Source organism: Podarcis liolepis (genome assembly GCF_965112155.1).
Source record: "Podarcis liolepis genome assembly, chromosome: 15".
NCBI classification, from domain to species: domain Eukaryota; kingdom Metazoa; phylum Chordata; class Lepidosauria; order Squamata; family Lacertidae; genus Podarcis; species Podarcis liolepis.
In genome coordinates, this window is record NC_139566.1 from 5,144,119 (window position 1) to 5,165,257 (window position 21,139).

The 21,139-nt window shown below is 48.2% G+C and overlaps 1 protein-coding gene across 3 annotated transcripts in view; it reads right to left on the reverse strand.

Moving 5' to 3' along the window:
- Positions 1-17,636, reverse strand: part of TARS2 (threonyl-tRNA synthetase 2, mitochondrial) — a 33,020-nt gene extending 15,384 nt beyond the window's left edge. Inside the window, exons 1-9 of one of the 3 annotated variants that reach the window (XM_083477067.1) lie at positions 17,432-17,633; positions 16,034-16,224; positions 15,043-15,166; positions 12,515-12,639; positions 9,232-9,349; positions 5,087-5,151; positions 3,158-3,236; positions 2,004-2,150; positions 1,461-1,559 (exon numbers count right to left, since the gene is read on the reverse strand). In XM_083477067.1, coding sequence (XP_083333193.1) covers positions 1,461-1,559; positions 2,004-2,150; positions 3,158-3,236; positions 5,087-5,151; positions 9,232-9,349; positions 12,515-12,639; positions 15,043-15,166; positions 16,034-16,224; positions 17,432-17,497 — 1,014 coding nt within the window. In that variant the 5' untranslated portion in view covers positions 17,498-17,633. Of the gene's footprint in view, positions 1-1,460; positions 1,560-2,003; positions 2,151-3,157; positions 3,237-5,086; positions 5,152-9,231; positions 9,350-12,514; positions 12,640-15,042; positions 15,167-16,029; positions 16,225-17,431 lie in introns of all 3 variants that reach the window. The other 2 variants (XM_083477066.1, XM_083477068.1) reach the window with 2 other exon arrangements.
- Positions 17,637-21,139: the final 3,503 nt, after the last annotated feature.

Consider the following 21,139-nt stretch of genomic DNA (forward strand, 5'->3'; position numbering starts at 1 on the left):
GCCTTCCCGGGAGAGCGGAGAAAGGCAGCGCCTTTCTCCGCTGTTCCCGACGGCTTTTGAAGGCAGGCGGGGGGGGGGGGAGACTTTTGCCCCCCGCCCGCCTTCAGAAGAGGTCCTGGACCTCTTCTGAAGGCCAGCGGGGGGCAAAAGTCTTTGCTCCCCCCGCCTGCCTTCCCGGGGCAGCGGAGACTTCTCTGCTGTCCTGGGCGATCTTAAAATGCTGGCGGGCGGCAGCGAAACTTTCGCTGCCACCCACCAGCATTTTAAAATCGCCCCGGGACAGCGGGGGCTTCTAAAATGCTGGCGGGTGGCAGCAAAGCCCTCCTGTCCCCGGAGCTTGCGGGGCGGGAGGTGGGGAGAAGGGCTTTTCTTCCCACCCCCAGCCTTCAGAACAGCCTTCTGAAGGCTGGGGGTGGGAAGAAAAGCCCTTCTCCCCCCCCCCAGCCTTCAGAAGAGGTCGGGGGACAGACTGTCCCCGGACCTGGTCTGAAGGCGGTTTCCCTAGGAACGCATTAATTGATTGCATTCCTATGGGAAACCGTGCATCGCAAGACGAAAAACTCGCAAGAAGAAAAAACTTGCGGAACGAATTAATTTTGTCTTGCGTGGCACCACTCTAGTTTTCTTCATTATCATTTAAAAATAATAAACGCTTTTTTTTTTAATTCCTGACTTTATAAAGGTAAAGGGACCCCTGACCATTAGGTCCAGTTGTGGCTAATTCTGGGGTTGCGGCGCTCATCTCACTTTACTGGCCAAGGGAGCTGGTGTACAGCTTCTGGGTCATGTGGCCAGCATGACTAAGCCGCTTCTGGCAAACCGGAACAGCGCATGGAAACACCGTTTACCTTCCCACCACAGTGGTACCTATTTATCTACTTGCACTTTGATGTGCTTTCGAACTGCTAGGAGCAGGGACCGAGCAACGGGAGCTCACCCCGCCAACTTTCTGATTGGCAAGTCCTAGGCTCTGTGGTTTAACCCACAGCGCCACCCGCGTCCCTCCTGACTTTATAACTCGCTCCAATAGGCTGACTATGTGGTTCGTCTTTTAACAAAGTCTGCATAGGAAATTAGGTCGTTTGCTTGCATCTCTTTGCTCACATATAATGGGCTGATGTAGCAAGAGTGGCAGAAACTGTCTTTTTCAAACTGACCATCCTATTCTCCTGTCCAGGGCACAGATTTTCTCCAATTCTTACCATACAAAATCCTGACTGCGCTGTACAGGGAAACATATTCGCATTGTATATATCAATAATGAACACTGGGTTTAAAGTCAACTTGAATTGTCATTCTACGGACTGTTTCTGATACTTAGCCAGGGAAGGATGAACTTAGATCGTCCGCCTCTGATGTGGCATCAGAGACCAGCTCTGACCTTTGCACATAAGTCACGCACAGGCAAACACTCCGATTTGGAACATTTGAGAAGCGACGGATTAGGAAGCAGAGCATACCTTAATGAAGTCCATGAGAGTTGTGTAAATGTGCGCTCCTTTGGGGAGGAAGAAGCAGCTTCCTGGGCTCAGTTCATGGAAGAAGAAAAGCTCTTGATCCTGCAGAGGAACAAAGTCAGTAATTAGAACCGGGGAATAGGATCCAAGAGACCAGGGTTCAAATCTTCACAAGGAGACCTTGGGCCCAGTCACTGTCTCTATGGCAGGCATAGGCAAACTTGGCCCTCCAGATGTTTTTTTGGGACTACAACTCCCATCATCCCTAGCTAACATGACATGTGGTCAGGGATGATGGGAATTGTAGTCCCCAAACATCTGGAGGGCCGAGTTTGCCTATGGCTTGCAGGAGTGCTGAGAGGATAAAAAATGGGGGAGAACCACGTACAACCACCTTGAGCTACTCGGCAGGAAGGCAGGATGTCAGTGCATCAATGTATATATTTTACAGGTGCTTGTGACCCCCTGGACTTGGGGGATGGGGAGAGAGGGAGGGAAGCATTTCCTCCCAGAGATTATACCAGACCCAACGGGTCTTAATTCCACCTTGCCTATCCGCCGATGATCCCGCTGGGCAGCCTCCTCTTGAGCACGTTCCCATTCCGCGAGCTGCTTGGGGCTGGGGAAGGAGATGCCGTAGACCCGCTGCAGGGACTCCTTCGAAGGGTCTCCATGCCAGTAGGAGGCGGCGTTCTGCCAAGCCAAGAGGAATGACAAAAAAATAAAATAAGCATGCAATAGTGCCTGGTCCAGAAAAGAAGCCCCTGGGGTTTCTGAACGTATGAAGTTCAGGACAGGGGAAAAGAAAGCAGTGAAACTATGGAACTGGCTTCCGGGGGAGGCGTGATGGCGGCCAACTTAAGATGGCTTCCAAAGAGGATTTGAGGCAAATTCATGGATGGCTGTGCTCTGCCTCCACTGCTAGAGGCTTCTGAATACCAGTTGGTGGGAACTGTAAGTGGGGAAATTGGTTCTTGTGTTCAAACCCTGCTTGCTGGTTTCCCTTGAGGGCATCTGTCTTGCCCCTGTGGGAACAGGATGCTGGACTAAGGTGGGCCCCTGGCTTGATTCAGCAGCCTCTGCTTAAGCTGTTACATTAACGCAACTTTGGCATTTCTACCACCTGGGATATTTATTATTATTATTATTATTATTATTACAGTCATACCTCATGTTACGTTTGCTTCATGTTACATGATTTCAGGTTACGTCCTGTGGCAACCCAGAAGTACCGGAAAGGGTTACTTCCAGGTTTTGCCGCTCGCGCATGCGCAGACACGCAAATGTTGTCATGTGCAGAAGCGGCAAATCACAACCTGCACATGCGCATACGCACCACTGCAGGTTGCGCTCTTTTCATGTTGCGAACGGGCCTCCGGAACAGATCCTGTTCGCAACCAGAGGTACCACTGTATTATTATTATTATTATTATTATTATTATTATTATTATTGCTATTTAGACTTTAGATTTCATGGTCACTTGCTACCTAACAAGCCTCCAAGTGACTTAAAAACATAAATACAAAGGGGGGGGAATTATATGAAACATTAAAATGTTCACACAACAGCTATGCTTCATTAATATGCTTATCTTTATTTTATTGATTCACAGCATTCGCACCAGGCTCTTCAGCCAAAAAACCCCAAAAGGCTCCCCACTCTACTCCCGGATGCAAGGACCTGGGACGTTAGCACCCACCTTCAGGAGCTTCAGTGCACGGATTTCCCCCGTATGCCGGATGTGCGGCCCCCGGCAGAGGTCAATGAAGGGTCCGCACCTGCAGACAGGAAAGAGGGGAGATGGTGAGTATCGGGCCTTGATTATTCCTGATGCTTTGACTCCTTAGGTGGCGTACAGTGGTGCCCCGCAAGACGAATGCCTCGCAAGACGGAAAACTCGCTAGACGAAAGAGTTTTCCGTTTTGGAGGTGCTTCGCAAAACGAATCTCCTATGGCAGGGGTGTCAAACTCAAATTCATTGGGGGCCGCATCAGCAGTTTGGTCACTCTCAAAGGGCCGGTTGTATCTGTAGGACTATGTGTCCACTCTTTATTATCATAAATTATTGTCACTGCCGCTAGAGGGCAGATGTTCTCTGGCTTGTAGGCTGCCGCGCATGCGCTGAAGAGGCGGCTTTTTTGTGTCAAAAAAAAAAAGCGGGAATAAAAGGTGAAGGCTGGCGGCCGGCCGCGACTACACGGGCCACACAACGAGGTCTGGCGGGCCGGATTCGGCCCGCGGGCCTTGTGTTTGACACCCGTGTCCTATGGGCTTGCTTCGCAAGACAAAAATGTCTTGCGAGTTCCTGCGGGTTTTTCCCCCCTTCCCCCCCTTTTTCTAAGCCGCTAAGCCGCTTATCCGCTAAAAGCCGCTAATCCGTCAATGGGCTTGCTTCGCAAGACGAAAAAACCGCTAGACGAAGAGACTCACAGAACGGATTCTTTTCGTCTTGCGAGGCACCACTGTACTCGTGCTCCAATTGGAGAACAGCCTTTAACAAACCTGTCATGGATTTTGAAGAGGCTCTAACTCAGGACGAAAGGGAGAAATGTGCTAAGAGGAAGGCACTCTTGGCAAACCCTCACCGTGATCAACTCTTGCCTGGAAAACAATGTCCCCACTGTGGAAGGACGTGTGGATCCAGAATTGGCCTCCACAGTCACCGCTAAGACCGTGTTCATGGAAGGCAATCATACTTGGCTACGAGGGATCACCAAAGATGACTTATTAAATTGCTTATATTTTGTGCAAGAATAATAATAATTTATTATTACAGTCAAAGACGAGTTCATATATTTTGTGTATTTTAACCTGCTTTAAGATGCCTTGAGGCTTTTGCTTTTTAAAATATAAATATCTCTTTAAGAAATATAACTAAACAAAACTAAATTAGAACAACAGGAGCATTGACGCTGTGGTGATCGCATCAGGTCTGTTAAAGGGCTAGGTGGCAATATTGCTTATACCGATGCCCCTAAAGGGTTTTGTTACAATAGGAGGAGCCCATTGGGGAATTTAGTTGATCACTGTGAGGACAAGATGCTGAGCCTAGGTTCTTACGACATATAAGAAATAAGATATGGGATGGAAATAAACTGATCTGCTCATCTCCACCACCAGGAATAAGCTCAGATTTGCACTAAAGATCAGGAGGTGCTCCTGTTTTCTCAAAAGGCGGGTAAGGTAAAGGTAAAGGTAAAGGACCCCTGGACAGTTAAATCCAGTCAAAGGAGACTATGGGGTTGTGGCACTCATCTCCCTTTCAGGCTGAGGAAGCCTGCGTTTGCCCGCAGACAGCTTTCCGGGTCGTGTGGCCAGGAGGACTAAACTGCTTTTGGCGCAACGGAACACCATGATGGAAACCAGAGTGCACAGAAATGCCATTTACCTTCCCACCGGAGCGGTACCTATTTATCTACTTGCACCGGTGTGCTTTCGAACTGCTAGGTTGTCAGGAGCTGGGACAGAGCAGCGGGAGCTCCCTCCGTTGCGGGGATTCGAACCACCCACCTTCTCGTTGGCAAGCCCAAGAGGTTCAGTGGTTTAGACCACAGTGCCACCCGCGTCTCAAAAGGAGGCAACAACCGCAGGTCAGCCGTGGATGTCCAGAGTTGAGGGTTTCTCTCACCTGTACACGGTGGCAGTCGGAGATTTCACCTTTTCGTCGATAATCTGAAGTTTGAACTTGTTGTGCTGGAAGGGCAAAGAAAGAGCCAACAATCATCAAGGAAGTTTTGCAATAGTTCGCTGTGAGAAACAGGGTGCTGGACTACGTGGGCCACTGGCCTGATCCTGCCAGCTCCTCTGGTGTTCTAGCCATCCCGCAACCGCATCACCCAAAATCCCACTTCCCTGAACACTTTCCAAAAGAAGAAAATTAGTCTGAATGCTCAACCCAAAGCTGCTGGCATGTAGCTCAGTGGCAGAGCACCTGGCCTGCATGCAGAAGTCTCCCAGTTCAATCCCCAGCATCTCCAGGTAAGGCTGGGAATATCCCCTGCCTGAAACTCCTGGAAGAACCTCTGTTGGATCATCAGTCTGACTCATTAAATGGCAGCTTCCTCTAGTCCTATTTAAACTAGCCTATTAATCAGAACCATGAGAACTGATGTCTTTGTCTTTTTTTATAATTTTTATTAACCGGCCAATCAAATCAAATTAAATCACATCACATAAATTCCGAATTACAAAGCCGAATTTTAAATTTTGTTGGGGGGACCCATATTTCAAGATCCGAAGGGGGATTCTGATCATTTTCTTGCTACTGCATTAATGTCCAAATCAGACCAAATCAGTCCAGAGTTCATAATTCTATCCAGTCTTATCTTGCTGTTTCCACATCACATCTTGTTCATATATTTTCTCTTTTTCCTTTATGATCTCTTCTGATAGTCTCCTTAAGCCGATAAACACCAATATTAATCCTGTGTGAATTTTTCCGTTCTTCCAATCCTCAAATCAAGATGGTTTCCATATATCATCACCTTCATAGATAACATCGCTCTTTCCATCATTAATCTCGCAAAACTGTCGCTCTTAAGTCCCTCTGAGGAGTTTCACCCACAATATAAAAGCAGCTCTATTTCTCTATTTCTCCTCCCAGACTCAAGACCTCCGACAGAACTTCCCAATATGGCGACGGCATTTTTAACTGCGTCATTCCAGAGCTCTTATACACTCCACGCTCTTCTTAAAACAATCTTTGGTTCGAAAGTTTATCTCCACACAGCCTTAAATCCACAGCTTAAGTCCTTAAAACGACATTTCTGACTCGTGAGGGGAGGGGATTCTTGTTTAATCACATAAGGAAAGAAAGGAAAGTTTTCCCCCCTCCCCCATCAGTCATTTGCCATACCATATCTTGGCATATCTTCTCATAATTTATTCTTGTCTTGTTTTATCAGAGATCTCTTCTGTTAGCAGTCTTTACTCTCCCTCCTTCCTTGAAATATGTGCATTCCTTCATCCAAACTGTTTCTTTTGAAGTTCTTGCAGCTAGTGGCGCGGATCAGGGACGTTGTCGGAAGTGCCGGAATCCCACAGGAGGGCTTTGTGCCTAGTGCCCCCATCCCCACAAATTCGGGGGTGGTATAGGGCACAGCAGGCAAGGGCAGTCCCCCTCACCATCCTGGGGGGTGGGGTAGGGAGGCTAATTACTCCCATCATAGCCTTCAAATTACCTCGTGTGGGTCGGAGAGATGTTATTGTCAGCCATCTTCCGATGCGCCCCCTAGTGGCCCCCGAGAACTGATGTCTTTGTCTATGGCAGGGATACTGCAGTGGCTTGCCGGTTCCTGCTCCAGGTGGATCACGTTTGGTCAAAACTCTCCACTATGACCTGTCCATCTTGGGTGCCCTGCTTGGCATAGTTCATAGCTTATCTGAGTTATTCAAGCCCCTTCGCCACGGCAAGGCAGTGATCCATGAAGGGGAGGCTTCAATACTTTGGCCACCTCATGAGAAGAGAAGACTCCCTGGAAAAGACCCTGATGCTGGGAAAGATGGAGGGCACAAGGAGAAGGGGACGACAGAGGACGAGATGGTGGGACAGTGTTCTCGAAGCTACCAGCATGAGTTTGACCAAACTGCGGGAGGCAGTGGAAGACAGGAGTGCCTGGCGTGCTCTGGTCCATGGGGTCACGAAGAGTCGCATACAACTAAACAACAACGAGAACTGAAATCTTACTAGCTGTTTGAAACAACCCACACTACTAAAAAGCCATTACAGTGGTGCCCCGCAAGACGAATGCCTCGCAAGACGGAAAACTCGCTAGACGAAAGAGTTTTCCGTTTTGGAGGTGCTTCGCAAAACGAATTTCCTATGGGCTTGCTTCGCAAGACGACAATGTCTTGCGAGTTCCTGCTGGTTTTTTTTCCTCCCCCCCCCCCTTTCTAAGCCGCTAAGCCGCTTATCAGCTGATCCGATCAGCAGATAAGCCGCTAAAAGCCGCTAATAGCGCTAATCCGCTAATCCTTCAATGGGCTTGCTTCGCAAGACGAAAAAACCGCTAGACAAAGAGAATCACAGAACGGATTCTTTTCGTCTTGCGAGGCACCACTGTATTAGTTCCAAAACAGTGAGAGAAAAAACAATATTCAAAACACAGCTCATCATTTCAATAAGAAGTGGGTCGAAAGAACAAGCCTGCTTAAAAGCAAAACATGGGAGGGAGCAACACCTCTCCTTTGGGAGGAAGCCTCAGAAATGTGAGGCCATCACTGAAAAGGCCCTGTTCCTTGTATTCAACAGCCTAGTTGGACCTTAACTGCAGATACTTAGACCTGGGCTGGTTCATTGAAAATACATAGGTGAAGGCTGTCCTTCAGGGCTCTCTCTCTACTGTTGCATGAATGGTATCCTGCCATTAGACCTGGAGGCTGTGGGTTGTATTCTCTCTCTGCTAGTGCAAGGGCAATTCAGCACAACAAGCTGTGACAGTGCAAACTCGTTGCGCAACAGATTACACAATCTATCGGTCAACACAAGTGACCAGCAACCTACTTACATGTTCTCTTGTGCAAAACACGTCACGTATACGGCTAAGTGACTTTAACTTAGCACTGCATTGGATATGACCCCTCTAATCCTGGCAAGCACAGAAAACTTTGCAAATGCAACACTCTGGATAAAGCAGTCAAATGGAGCTGTGTATTTCGAAGGCTATGCCTGACTGTGAGTTTGCACCTATGTTCCCATGTCCAAGTGGAATATGCAACAGGAACCCTGCACTTTTTCTAAAAATCGGCCACTAAGCCCAGCCGTTCCCCATGCCTTCTGGTGCCTTCCAGATCTTTTGGACTACAGCTCTCCCCAATGACATACTAGCACAGCAGTGTTGGCTAAGGATGATGGGAGCTGAAGTCCAAAATATCTGTAGGGTATGAGCCCAGGGAAGGCTGAACTAGGCCATCATTCTGTTTCCCCACAAAAGCCCAAACAAATTATCCTGGGAGGCCCCAAAAGAGAGGGTGGGAGGCAGAGGTTTATGTCTCCAACAACTGGGATAGACAGCCTCTGAACATGGAGGTTCAGTTGACTAATAGCCACTGACAGGCAGCTCTTCAGAAACTGGTTTAATGCCCTCTTAAAAGCCTCTGGTTCATTGGCGCGTCCTGCGGCAGCAGATGCCACAAACGGCAGTCAACTTCCAGGAATTGTAGACAACTTTGCACCCGTTTCAGAAACCAGGCCATCAAAACAAAAACAGAATGAAAAGCTTGAAGAACCTGCTGCCAGCCATTTTAGTAATTTTCACAGCCACAACGTTTTCAGGAGTGGAAATTCCAGTAGGGTAGGAAAGCAAAGGGAAGGGAAGAATGCCCCACAGCACCTTGAAACTAAGGTGTGGAACATCTGTGGCAGCCCAGATGTTGCTGCAAGATTCCACCATGGTCAGTGGTCAAGGATGACAAGAAGAGTTCCCATCCATGAACACCAGGGAGCACCAGATCTCAAACTGGAAATGGACTAGCAATACAATAACTTCTGGACAACCATGGCCTCAGCTCAGGGGACAAATATGTCACATTTTACCTAAGCATTAAACTATTTTTCTTGTCCTTCTTGTGCTCCTAACACAGTACTTGTCCAGAAGTACTGTTCAGCCTTCCTGAACGCTCTTGCCATCCTCACTCATCTTGGTTTCAGGTGCAAAATCCAGTTATGTCACTGGCAAAGCAGAGGCCCCGGCACTTAGCTAATCTAAGCTTCTTTTTATTCCGTCTTTCTATGAAATGACGGAGGGCGCTTCTGACATTCTTTGGAGTTTGCACCTTAAAGAGCTCCATTAGTTCCTCTCGAGACACTTCCAGCCGTTCAAAGGGATGGTTCTTGGCGATTATCCCCTTGCAGATTTCCTCCAGGACCGGCAGGTCTTTACTGGACACAGTCCTGTGAAGAAGAAAGAAATGAGAAGCTCTTTACAGGAAACATGGAGACATCAACAGATAATGTCAAGCAATTATAGGCAGCCCAGGCAGACCCAAAATTACAAAGAGGGTGATAAAAGCCCTGATCTTCAAAGTTTTGATACCTAACCAACAGACAGAAAGATAAACCCTTGATTTGGAGCAGCCAGTTCTGTGGACCAGACAGCCTTTGTCCCTGGATATGTTGTGAACTGCTCCTAATCAAGTTTATTTACTTGTTTGATCTTAGAAACTTTGGAGATTAAGGCTTTGTTATCCTGTTTGCGTTTTCTGACACTCACAAAGCTCCCCCCCCCCCCACCTTCGACCAGCAACCCTTGCAAGTCTTCTGCTTAAGTCAAACTTTCTGACGATTCAGAGATTAAATCATCAGGAGGATTTGGAAAGAAGTTTCAAGACTAGCAAAATTTCTCAGTACAGAAAAGTCATTGCTTGACCAGTGGCGACACCTAGTGGACAGCAAAGGTGTAACACACCCACCCACGGGATTGAGAAAGTCCCAGAGGCCAATTCATTTGTGCAAGGCAAAAAGTGTGTGCGTGCGCAGGCACACAGACCACTTTCAGAAGGAGGTTCTTTTCACATTCAATATCTCATGCACCATATGCCTAGCCTGCCTCTTTTTTTTTTCCAACAACAAAATCTCAAAAGCAATGAACACATCAAGAGGAACATGTGAAGCTGCCATATACCGAGTAAGATCATTAGGGTGCATCTAGCACAGGGGTCAGCAAACATTTTCAGCAGGGGGCCAGTCCACTGTCCCTCAGACCTTGGGGGGAAGGCGGATTATATTTTGAAGAAAAAAATGAATGATTTTTGCCCGGCCGAAAAGAGGGCTGAAGCTGCTTCGCTTTACTAGTCCCAGGTATCGTCCCAATAGCCGCAGTTGGACTTCTCCAGCCAGCCAGACGCCATGGCGGGGTAGGAGGCTGAGTCGGCCGGCGAAGACAGAAACAGCAGCCCCGAAGGAGGAGCCGCGGGCAGAGGTAGGGGAACCGGGGCGTCGCCAGAGCTTTTACCCACTACCTGCTGCTGCTGCTGCTTCCTGAGAGGCACTGCAGAGAAGAAGACAGAGCCGCCCTTTAACCTACAAGCAGTGGCCGCGGCCACCGCAACGAACCGCCTGAACACCATGGGAGGAATGAAGGAGCGAGGGAGGGAGGCAGCAACAAAGAAAGCGCACAAGGAAGCGGCATGAAAAAGGGGCGCGGAGAAGGAAGGGCTGAGGGAGAGGGAGAAGAAGCAGGAGGAAAACGCAGCAGCCACTGGTGTCGCAGGCCCCCTTCACAGCACCGTCTTGCTGAGGCGAGCAAGCCAACTCCCGCCATCGACGGGGCCTGGCGTGGGACAAGATTGCTCTATCTCTGAGGAGAAAAGCGCCGCCCTGTGAGGGAGAAGGAAAGAACGTGTGCGCAGGCGATCCACACGGCGATTCCTGGACTGTCCGCAGACCAGATCTAGAAGGCAATTGGGCCTGATCCAGCCCGTGGACCTTAGTTTGCCGACCCATGATCTAGCACAATGCTGTTGACAGTGACTGGCAGCAATGTGTCTCCGGTGCTTCATTGCAAAACAACATCAAACCTAGCATGACGTAAAATACATTGAACAAACACACAAAACGTAACCGGCTGTGCATTCACATAAACAATTCTCTCCTGTATTTTTATACTTCTCTTGCACATTATCAACACATAAAGTACAACAGTGTAAGCAGACGTCCCAATAGATCAGTTCATTCACAGAGTCCAAATATCGGCTAGTTTCTGTTCCACGTATGTCTTTGTATGTTCATAAAATCTAAATGGGAGCTTACTATAGTTCCAGAGAATCTTGACAAGGATTTCCGGAATAATGCCTTGTTTCGCCGTCCTGGGCTTTATCAGTTGTATGTGTTCATATGTTTTATATCAAGATAATGGAACTTATGAGATAGTGGTTTTGTGTTGATAATGCGCAAGAGAAGTATTTGATACCGTGATAAAAATACAGAAGAGAATTGTTTATGTGAATGCACAGCCGGTTACTTTTTGTGTGTTTGTTCTCTGGTGCTTCAGACCAGACAGGCAGTCCTTCCCAGCTCAATCAGAGACAGAACCTGGAGCCTTCTGCACGCACCCTGGGTAATCTCCCACTGAGCTACAGCCCTGGCTCTAAGCAATAAAATTAAGATTCCAGTCCTCATGTTTCTGAATAAAGGGATGATTTAAATGGGGACCCAGGAAGGTGGCTTATACTAAGCCAGGCCATTGTTGCATCTAGCTCTGGGTTAGGCTGACTTTTCCCTATTTTCTCCAAGGAGCGTACTCCGTTCCCTTGCACCCCAGGTCAGCCCTTTAGCGGGAGAAATCATTTTCCTATTTTATATATTCGCTTCCTTCCACCCCACCCCCGAAAGGGAAGCAGGTGGGATGTAACGAAACACCGCAACCACAAAACACACACAATTTAGAAAGGATAGATGTCCACTTGCAACCTTTTCTTATAATAGGGTTATAATAACTGACTTGGAGCATTTCCCTGGGGGTTTCCACTGAGCTACAGCTGTTCCTTAAAAATAAATCAAAGTCTGCAGCCTTTATGGTTCTGAAAGCAAGGCTTAATTTCATTAGGAACAGAAGGAACTGCCTTATACCACATCAGACCCATGATCCATTATTGTCTACAGCAGGCACCCCCAACTCGGCTCTCATCTGGGACTACAATTCCCATCATCCCTGACCTCTGGTCCTGTTAGCTAGGGATGATGAGAGTTGTAGTCCTGGAGGGCCGAGTTTGGGGATGCCTGGTCTACAGTGATTGCCAGTGTCTTTCCAGGGTTTCAGGCACAGGAAATTCCCTTCCCTACCTGGAGAAACCACTCAGGTAGGTTGCCAAGCAAGGGCTCTACTACTGAGCCATGTGTCCCTTTCACTTGAGAGAGGGAAGTCAAGGCCTCTCCAGTGGCTCAGCCGAGAGACCGGGGACTTTAGCTTCCAACTCTCTTTACATTCCAGCCAGTTGTTACAAGAACTCCGTAACCGGAAGAACTACAGCTGCACCTGCTGTTTTCCTCTCCTACCCCCTTTCCCTTTTCTGCTGCATCTTTTCAACAACACTTCCCACCATCGCCCTTCCAACTTACCTTTCCTCATCCAAATACATGTCGTAGAAGAAGCCATTTTCCGTGCTGGGTCCGTGGCACAGGTAGGCACCGTAGAACTGCTCGGCGGCACCTCCTAGAACGTGGGCACTGGAGTGCCAGAAAAGCTGGCAAAAGAGAAATTTTTGGGAGAGGTCTAGTTAGGTACGCTGGAACTCCGGGCTCCTTCCCAAGGCAGCAGCACTGCCCCCCTCCCCATTTGCAGAGGCAACCTGAGGACAATGGTCAAAACAAACCAAGGGAGAATATTGTTATAAGAACATCAAAAGAGGCTGGCTGCTAGATCAGGCCGTTAAGAAATGTTGTCTGTCTGCAGGCATGGACTTGGTCGAAAGCATGTGATGCAGCTTGGAAAAACAATCTGCTTGAAAAGTGCTACTAGACAATCTACAAGCCTGAAAAGGAATCTGCAATTTAGGCAAATAAGCTCTGTCTGGTGCTAAAGGACAGAAAATGGAAGACCAGGCCGGGGTGCTGTTTGTCAGACAGCTTTTAAACAAATTGGCGTTTTTCTTAAAGCTTCAAAAGTGAAACTGTTACGGAATTCTAATTCTAAAATGTCTGCTCAATAAATAAGTCCTTGCTTGGGGAGGGGTGGGGGGGAAGGTGGCCAGCCTAGCCCAGGATCCTGTCCTCGCAGTGGCCAACCAGATACCCCAATGGGAAGCTTGCAAGGAGGACCTGAATGCAACAACAATCCTCTCACCGCTTGTGAGTCTCAGCAACTGGTATTGTTCAGAGGCATTTACTGTCTCTGACGGTAGAGGAAGAACAGTCCTAGACGCTGCTAGTCACTGACAGTCTCCTCTGCCTCCTCCCTGAATCAGCCTGACTCTCTTTTAAATCTAAGTTGTTGGCCGTCATTATGTCTCATGGGAACGAATCCCAGAGTTTATCTGTGCTCTCTGTGAGGAAGTCCTTCCTCTTCTGGACTCACAGCTGTCCATGGAGGCTAGCTCCACCTGGTACGCAAGCTGAGACCCTACCTGCCCGCAGACTGTCTCGCCAGAGTGGTGCATGCTCTAGTTATCTCTCACTTGGACTACTGCAATGCGCTCTACATGGGACTACCTTTGAAGGTGACCCAGAAACGACAACTAATCCAGAATGTGGCAGCTAGACTGGTGACTGGGAGCGGCCACAGAGACCACATAACACCGGCCTTGAAAGACCTACACTGGCTCCCAGTATGTTTCCGAGCACAATTCAAAGTGCTGGTGCTGACCTTTAAAGACCTAAATGGGCTTGGTCCAGTATACCTGAAGGAGCGTCTCCACCCCCATTGTTCTGCCCAGACACTGCGGTCCAGCGCCGAGGGCCTTCTGACGGTTCCCTCATTGCGAGAAGCCAAGTTACAGGGAACCAGGCAGAGGGCCTTCTCGGTAGTGGCACCAGCCCTGTGGAATGCCCTCCCACCAGATGTCAAAGAGAAAAACAACTACCAGACTTTTAGAAGACATCTGAAGGCAGCCCTGTTTAGGGAAGCTTTCAATGTTTAATAGGTTATTGTATTTTAATATTCTGTTGGAAGCCGCTCAGAGTGGCTGGGGAAACCCAGCCAGATGGGTGGGGTATAAATAATAAATTATTATTATTATTATCTTCTCTGTTCCAAATCTTCCAGCCATCATGGCAAGGAGATAGGAAGAAGCCCAATATAATTCCGAAAGGATAACACTCCAGGAGCCTGAGGAAGGAGAGCTGGAGGTTGAGGTCTTTCTGCCTTCGTCTACAGAGCAACGTCACCAGACTGGACTTTCCTGGCAAGAATGACCACACCACCCAGACGGAGAAGGCTGCCCACCCGGACATTCCTCCTGAAAGCATCCTCTCCTGGAACACTGGCAACGAGACACAGCTTGGGTTCAAGCTGCCAGGCAGTCTGCCTCTACAAGCTCCTGAAGCTCACAAGCTAAGGTTTGATGCAGGCAACCAGCCCCATGTAGCTCATAGCTGTTCACATGCCTATTACTTCCTGTAGTGGAGGGTCTGAGGAACCCATTTCTTGGCCAGGGAGGGCAGCTCTTTCTCTTCTCCCCCCCCCCCGCGCCGCCCACAAAGAAATGCTGACAGGTGGGCAGGTGGGCCATCTGCTAAAGTTAACCAATTAGCGGTGGGAGGGGAGAGGTCTGTTTCACCAGCGCCTTCCTCATAGGAAAGGATTCTCTGCTTCTCTTTAGGAGTGTGGTAGATATTTTTATTTATTTTCAAAAACAGTATTAATATAAATTTATGGAATTGATATGAACACTCTGCTTATCAGCTGATGAGCAGAGGGTTTAATCCTGCTGCTTGGGCCACACACCATTTCCCTGTGGAGGAGCTGGTGGGCACCCCCAATGAGGAATCAGGGTGTCTGGCAGTGCCGAACCTTGATTTCAGCCCCCAGAAGTTCTGGTATCTGGAAGGGGAGTGAGGCCCTTTTCCATGCTTGCTCGCTAAACTCCAATCAAGATTTAGCAGCTTCTTTCCCTCTCTTCTGCACAAGCAAAACTCCTCTGGGTACTCACCGCCTGCCCATCCTGAGATTCGAAATCCACAAACTCCAAGCTGGCGTCGCCCTCCAGCGGGCGATCCAGGTCATGTAGGCTCCCATTCACCCGTGCCACCACGGCACCCTGGGCCAGACTCTGGCTGCAAGAGCAGTAATAATAATAACAATAATAATTTATTATTTATACCCCGCCAATCTGGCGGGGGGCTCCCCAGCCACTCTGGGCAGCTTCCAACAAAACACTAAAACACAATAACCTATTAAACATTAAAAGCTTCCCTAAACAGGGCTGCCTTTAGATGTCTTCTAAAGTGGGAGGTTAGGACATATCTGACTGGCATCTGCCTCGCAACCACAAGGAGAAACTGACCAGATATTTATTTTTATTTATTTTAGGTACTTCTGCGCTGCTTGATATTAAGAATCTCTAAGCGGTGCAGAAACATATTATCATTTTTAAGATATGACGATTGCCCCCAAAAGGCAGAAGCTGGAAGCTGCCTTGTAGCAAGCTGGACTATCTGTCCACCTAGTTCAGTACTGCTCACACTGACTGGCAGAGGTTGTCTAGAATCCCACAGAGGGGCTCTTTTCCCAGCCTGGCCTGGATATGCCACTGGGGATAGAAACTGGACCTGTCTGCTTGCAAAGCAGATGCTCTCTCCCTGCGCTACGGCCCTTCCAGTGAATCACAAGGTTTCAGATTCTGAGTTAAAGAAGAGCTTGCCAAGCCTTAAGAAGGCCAAAGGTGATGAACCTCCAGATGCTGTTGAACTACAACTCCCATCAACTCAGGGGCATCTCAAAAAACATCCAAGATTACTCATTTCCTAGGGATATGTTTTTACAAGTGAAGGACAGGATCTCAAATTTTTGAGTCGCACATCTCTGTTCATATCTCAGGAGCTGCCAACCTTTGCCCAAAACAGTTTGCTTTTTTTAAAAAAAAAGTGTTCAAGAGGAAGCACATTTGAAGAAAGCACATAGCGAACATCTAACACACGCACCTGATCTGCTGTGCCACTTGATACGGCGTGGTCATCCAGGCCTCCCCGTTTATTTCACTGCCGCCTGGTAGGGAAATCCGGATCGGCCGGCTGTTTTTGTGGCTTTGCTCGGCGCATCGTTCAGCCGCAGCAGCTTTTAGCTTCTCATAAAACGCCAGGCGCTCAGAGATGTGGGAAGGAAGAGCACCCGCCTACAGGAGAAGACATACGACAGAGTCAATCGCCATGAATTCTGTCCTTACCTTAGGGAAATGGCCACTTTCAAAATGCAGAATGACTGACAAGACCCCCGTTAAAACAGAAGATGGCCAGCAAATCTAGTAATGTTATTATTTGTTACAGGATTAAAAAAACTACAGCCAGGTACTACAACCAGCATAGTTCCGTTGAGGGGAAAGTGAAGAAGAGTTACATGGTTTGCGGGGAAATGGTACCATTTGCAGAGAACGATGGAAAGGGGTAAGCAACTGCCTTGGAGCAGTTTTCTCCCCAAAACCGGTAGCAGATAAACCTGGAGGCAGCAGGCTCCCTTTTATACCAGTTAGGAGTGTCAGTGTGACAAACTGCCAACCCAAAGAGAAACTGATATACAGACCCCTGCCCTGACTTTCCAAGAACAGGTTTCACGTGGCGCACCCAGAACGGCAATTCAGCGCTCAGTCAGACACTTGAGGGCAAACATCAGATGCTCCCAAGATAGAGGAAAAATAAAGAGCACCTACTGACAGGAGCTTACCTCCAAAGGATGCACAACTTGTACAGGAGTGCATTTGGCACCTAGTCGTTTCATTTAGCAAGCCCCAGTTGGGTGTGTTGCAAATGTATGGGAGCCTCATCATAAAGCAATAACCTCTAAGGTTTGAGGTGGGGAGACTGGATGATCAGCTCCAAAGGTTGTCAAGGGAAGAAAGTACTGTTTTTTCTGGAGCGACGCTGGACACCAGGGATTGCCCGGCAACCATGCTTCTTCATTCCCAGCGGTGTGGGGGAAATGCCACAGTTGCACTCTGTGCATGTTCAGAGATGCTCCATTATGTTGTATCGCTTTGCAACGTGTTTTCTCTACGCAGCACTGTCCTGAAAGCAACGTTAAGGAACGGCCAAGTTCAGGCCAGACGGTCTTGCCTTGGTCATTCACATAAATCTGAAAGTGCCGGTGCTTTGAAGGACCTGCTACAACAGGCAAAAACCTGGCTCTACTCCTGGGGCGAATGGAAGGCCTCACCCGTTGAAAGCCTGCCTGCTGGACAGAAAAACAACAGCAGCAGCACAGGAGCTTTCAAGACGAGAGGCTGCAGCTTTAGAAGTTATGGGGCAGCGAGAAAAGTAGGACTGGAGACTGGGGAAAGGAGGGATTCGAAAAATAAATACATTTAAATTAGAAGACTATCAACAGACCCTGTACAGCCTGCAGAGATGGCTCTTCCCAGCCCAGATCTTCCTCCAAGGCCAAAGGACCTTCATCTTTTAGAAAACCCGTGTCAAGTCCTCAGTTCCCACGTGGGAAACTGCCGGGGTCCCTCAGGCCGGTTGCACCCTCTACAAAAGCCGCTCCAGCATCCCTCTCCACCTTGCAAACTGCGAACCGGCAGCAGCAGCAGCAGCAGCAGCAGCAGCAGCAGCAGCAGCAGCAGCAGCCTGCGTGGGACTCTGCGCGCGCTGATTGGCCGCCTCTGCAAAGAGGAAGAGAACGCGGATTGGTAGTCTAGCTGGCCAATAGGCTTCCTCCCCCTGGAAGGAGTTCCCTTCCCCCTCCCCTCCTGAAACAAGGACTCGAGGATGTGAAGTTCCGCCCACCTTTCCTCCCCCGCCCGGATCAACGCGACAAGCAAGACGGGGAAATGAAATGCTGAAGCCACCGATTCTCCTGCGAATTAAGGAGGGCTTCTTGGATCGCAGGCTGGCACGCGAGATGGCCAGCTGACCAGAAACTGATATGCAAGCCTTTGTGTAGGGTGCAAAGGGGGAAAAGGCTCCCCACACTGCATGTAGGTGAGAAGCACGCTTTAACCGTGTTGAGCGAGGTCTGTCAAGCTGCACAGCTGCAGCGGCCAGTTGGAAAGTTGGCAACCCAGTAGGCACGGCAGGGAACGCTTAGGGCAAAACACAGCCTAGCTGGAAAGGAATTTTGTGGCCATACACTGAAGAGAACTGCATGTTGCAATTAAAACCAAAACATAACCAATTTCTGCGTAACAGGCATAAAGCATGCAGCTTTCAGCCTGATAGGTAGAGTTCTGGAAAAGCTGCATTGGTTGGATTTCCAAGTCCCCTACAGTACTCAAAGGTCTTTTTAAAAATGCCTTTATTTATTTAAAACATATGTAGCATAATCAGTGTTCTAAATAAAGTAATTTTTTCCTATGTCTCATTTAAGTACTGTAGGAGGTGGAAATTCAACAGGTGCAGCGTCTAACACTGCCTATCCATCATAGGAAAAGGGGCAAGCTTTGAATTGTGCCCAACTGAATTCTACTCAGAGTAGACACATTGAAAACAATGGACCTAAATCATGTCCATTTGTTTCAGTGGGTTTACTCAAGAGTATGACTAACACTACATACGAACCCTTTGCCGTTAGGCTGCCGATTGAAGGGCCCAGGGGTTCCTGTCAGGAAAAGGGTCATGACCCCATATCCCCCTAGCAGCTCCATAAAATCCTATAAACCAGATTATCAGTGTGCACACACAAAAGGCAGAAAAGGCTTATTTAAGCATTAAAATCACATGTTAGAAAGTAAACATCCAAATATGAATTGGATCCCAATGTCTTTTCATAGAATGGGCAGGATCTGGCCAAGGTTACCCTCTTAAAACTCAACTAATTTTTTCCCAGTAGGAGAGTTAAGTGCATATCATTGAATCCCTTCTACTGGAATCAATGTGGTATAAAAGTGCCAGGGCTGGCCCAAGACATTTTGGCACCCAAGATGAACCACAAGATGGTGTTCCTCTCCTACCTGAAATGTAAAGTTCTACGTTGCAATCTGCTGCCCCTGTGAATCCAGCCACCTGCAGTGGTCGCCTCATCTTCCCTTGAGGGCGCGCTGGCCCTGCCAAGTGCTCATGAGAGCCAGACAGCTCCCAATATATTTCGCCCACCCCACCCCACCACCTGAAATTGATGTCAAAACCCTAACCCTCCCCTTTCCCTCCTAACACCGAAAAGGACTGTATTTCACCCTTTGGGTTTTTCATATTTTTAATCGGCAAATCCAAGACGTTCATACCAGATTAATTTTTTTCCTATGAGTGATGGCAGAGTGGGCTCTTTACTCTGAAGTTGCTACTGGTGTCTGTTCTATCCGAAGAATGCCTTATTATTATTCACACGCACAACTGGAAAACCCAAACTGTGTCCTACCTTTTAAGACTTGTTCCATGGATTACTGCCTCGCTCACACACACAAAAAAACCCCTCTCAAGCATGGCCTAGCTTTTAAGGCTTATTCTGAGGATGATGGAAATGTTTGTGAATTACAAACAACTTGGTCCTACCAACATTTATTTGCATATCCCAATTTGGCTTACTCTTGGTTGCATGTGCATAGGACTGTAGTTGCGTGGATTGGGCCCCAAATGTAAATACAGATAAGCTCAGCAGAACTCACTCCTAACTCTGGAGGTAAAATAACTACTTAAGTAAACAGCCTGCTAGGAAAAGATAACCAGGTTGTTACCTTGGCAAAATAATCAGATGTGCAGAGATGATAAATTTAAAAACCAAAACCCAAAAACAAGGCACAGACACAGAAGAAATAAATTGCAACCCAGTCTTGTAGGAAGCCTTTAAAAGGAGTCGATTCAGATTTACAAAGAACAAGAGTTTAGGAGGTCTAATCTCAGAGTGCCCACATGAGCTATATGCCCAGGCTCATGTGGTGCCCTTTCAAGGAAATTTTTATGAGACTGGTGCCCAATTCAGGTGGGAGAGGAGTGGGCAGTCTCACCCCACCCCCTGGCAACACACATGTATATCATGTATACCACAGGTGCTGGATTTGCATGATCTATGCCTCTTCAAAAAGAGAAGGCAATTTGTACACATCGACATAGCTGTCAAAGTTTCCCTTTTTTAAAGGGAAATTCCTTTATTCTGCATAGGATTCTTCGCAAGAAAAGGGAAAAGTTGACAGCTATGCACATTGAGTATTGGTACAATTGGGCCCCCAAATCATCTGCAATGTCGGCATGATTTGACAGACCACTGTGAGGTTTGATGCCCCAGCTCAGGTCTGACCGGTGCATGGAACAGGGACTGGTTCTCTATGGGGGCACTAAGCACACCTGCCAAAGGAGAGAAGTCCAGAGTTTCTAGGCAAGGGTGCTGTAGGTATCAGAACATAAGGAAGGAAGAAGAGCCTACTGGATCAGGCCAATAGGCCATTGAGTCCGGCATCCTGTTCTCACAGTGGCCAAGATGCCCTTAATGGGAAACTCGCAAGCAGGATACTCAAGACAAGAGCCTTCTGCCTGCTCTTGTGGTTTCCAGCAACTGGGATTCAGACCCATTGCTGCCTCCAACTGTGAGGGGCAGAGCATAGCTATCACGGCTAGCAGCCATCAGAAGTCCTCTCACCCATTGATTTATCTAATCCTCTTTTAAAGCCGTCTAGGCTGGTAACCCATCACTGCCTCCTCTGGGAGCAAGTTCCATAGTTTCACTAAACACTGCATGGAGTTTATTTTCTTTGCCCTGAACCTTCCAATATTCAGCTTCGCTGCATATCCAGCGCCCAGACGTGTGCTCCTACGGCAAAGGCGCTCAGCACATGAACACAGGTCACGCTTGCACTCCATGCTCCCAGCAACGTCACTCTCACAAGCACAACTCAAGCCTGATTCCACTCAGCTGACGTTTTCACCACACCAATAGATTTGGCTATTTCAGCATCGGGTGACGCTTTTGTCTGTGCAACTTTATTCTTAGATCTTCCTGTCCTAGCCCTTTTGGCACAGGTGCCGCCTTTGGTTTCCTCTTACTCCCCAGGGTCTTCATTGGACCAGGCCTTCTATCGCCCTAGGATGCAGAGCACCTCAAGCCAATGGCTTGAGTAGAAACAATTCAGCCAATAGCAGCAAGACGCACTTGTGTGACAGGGAGCA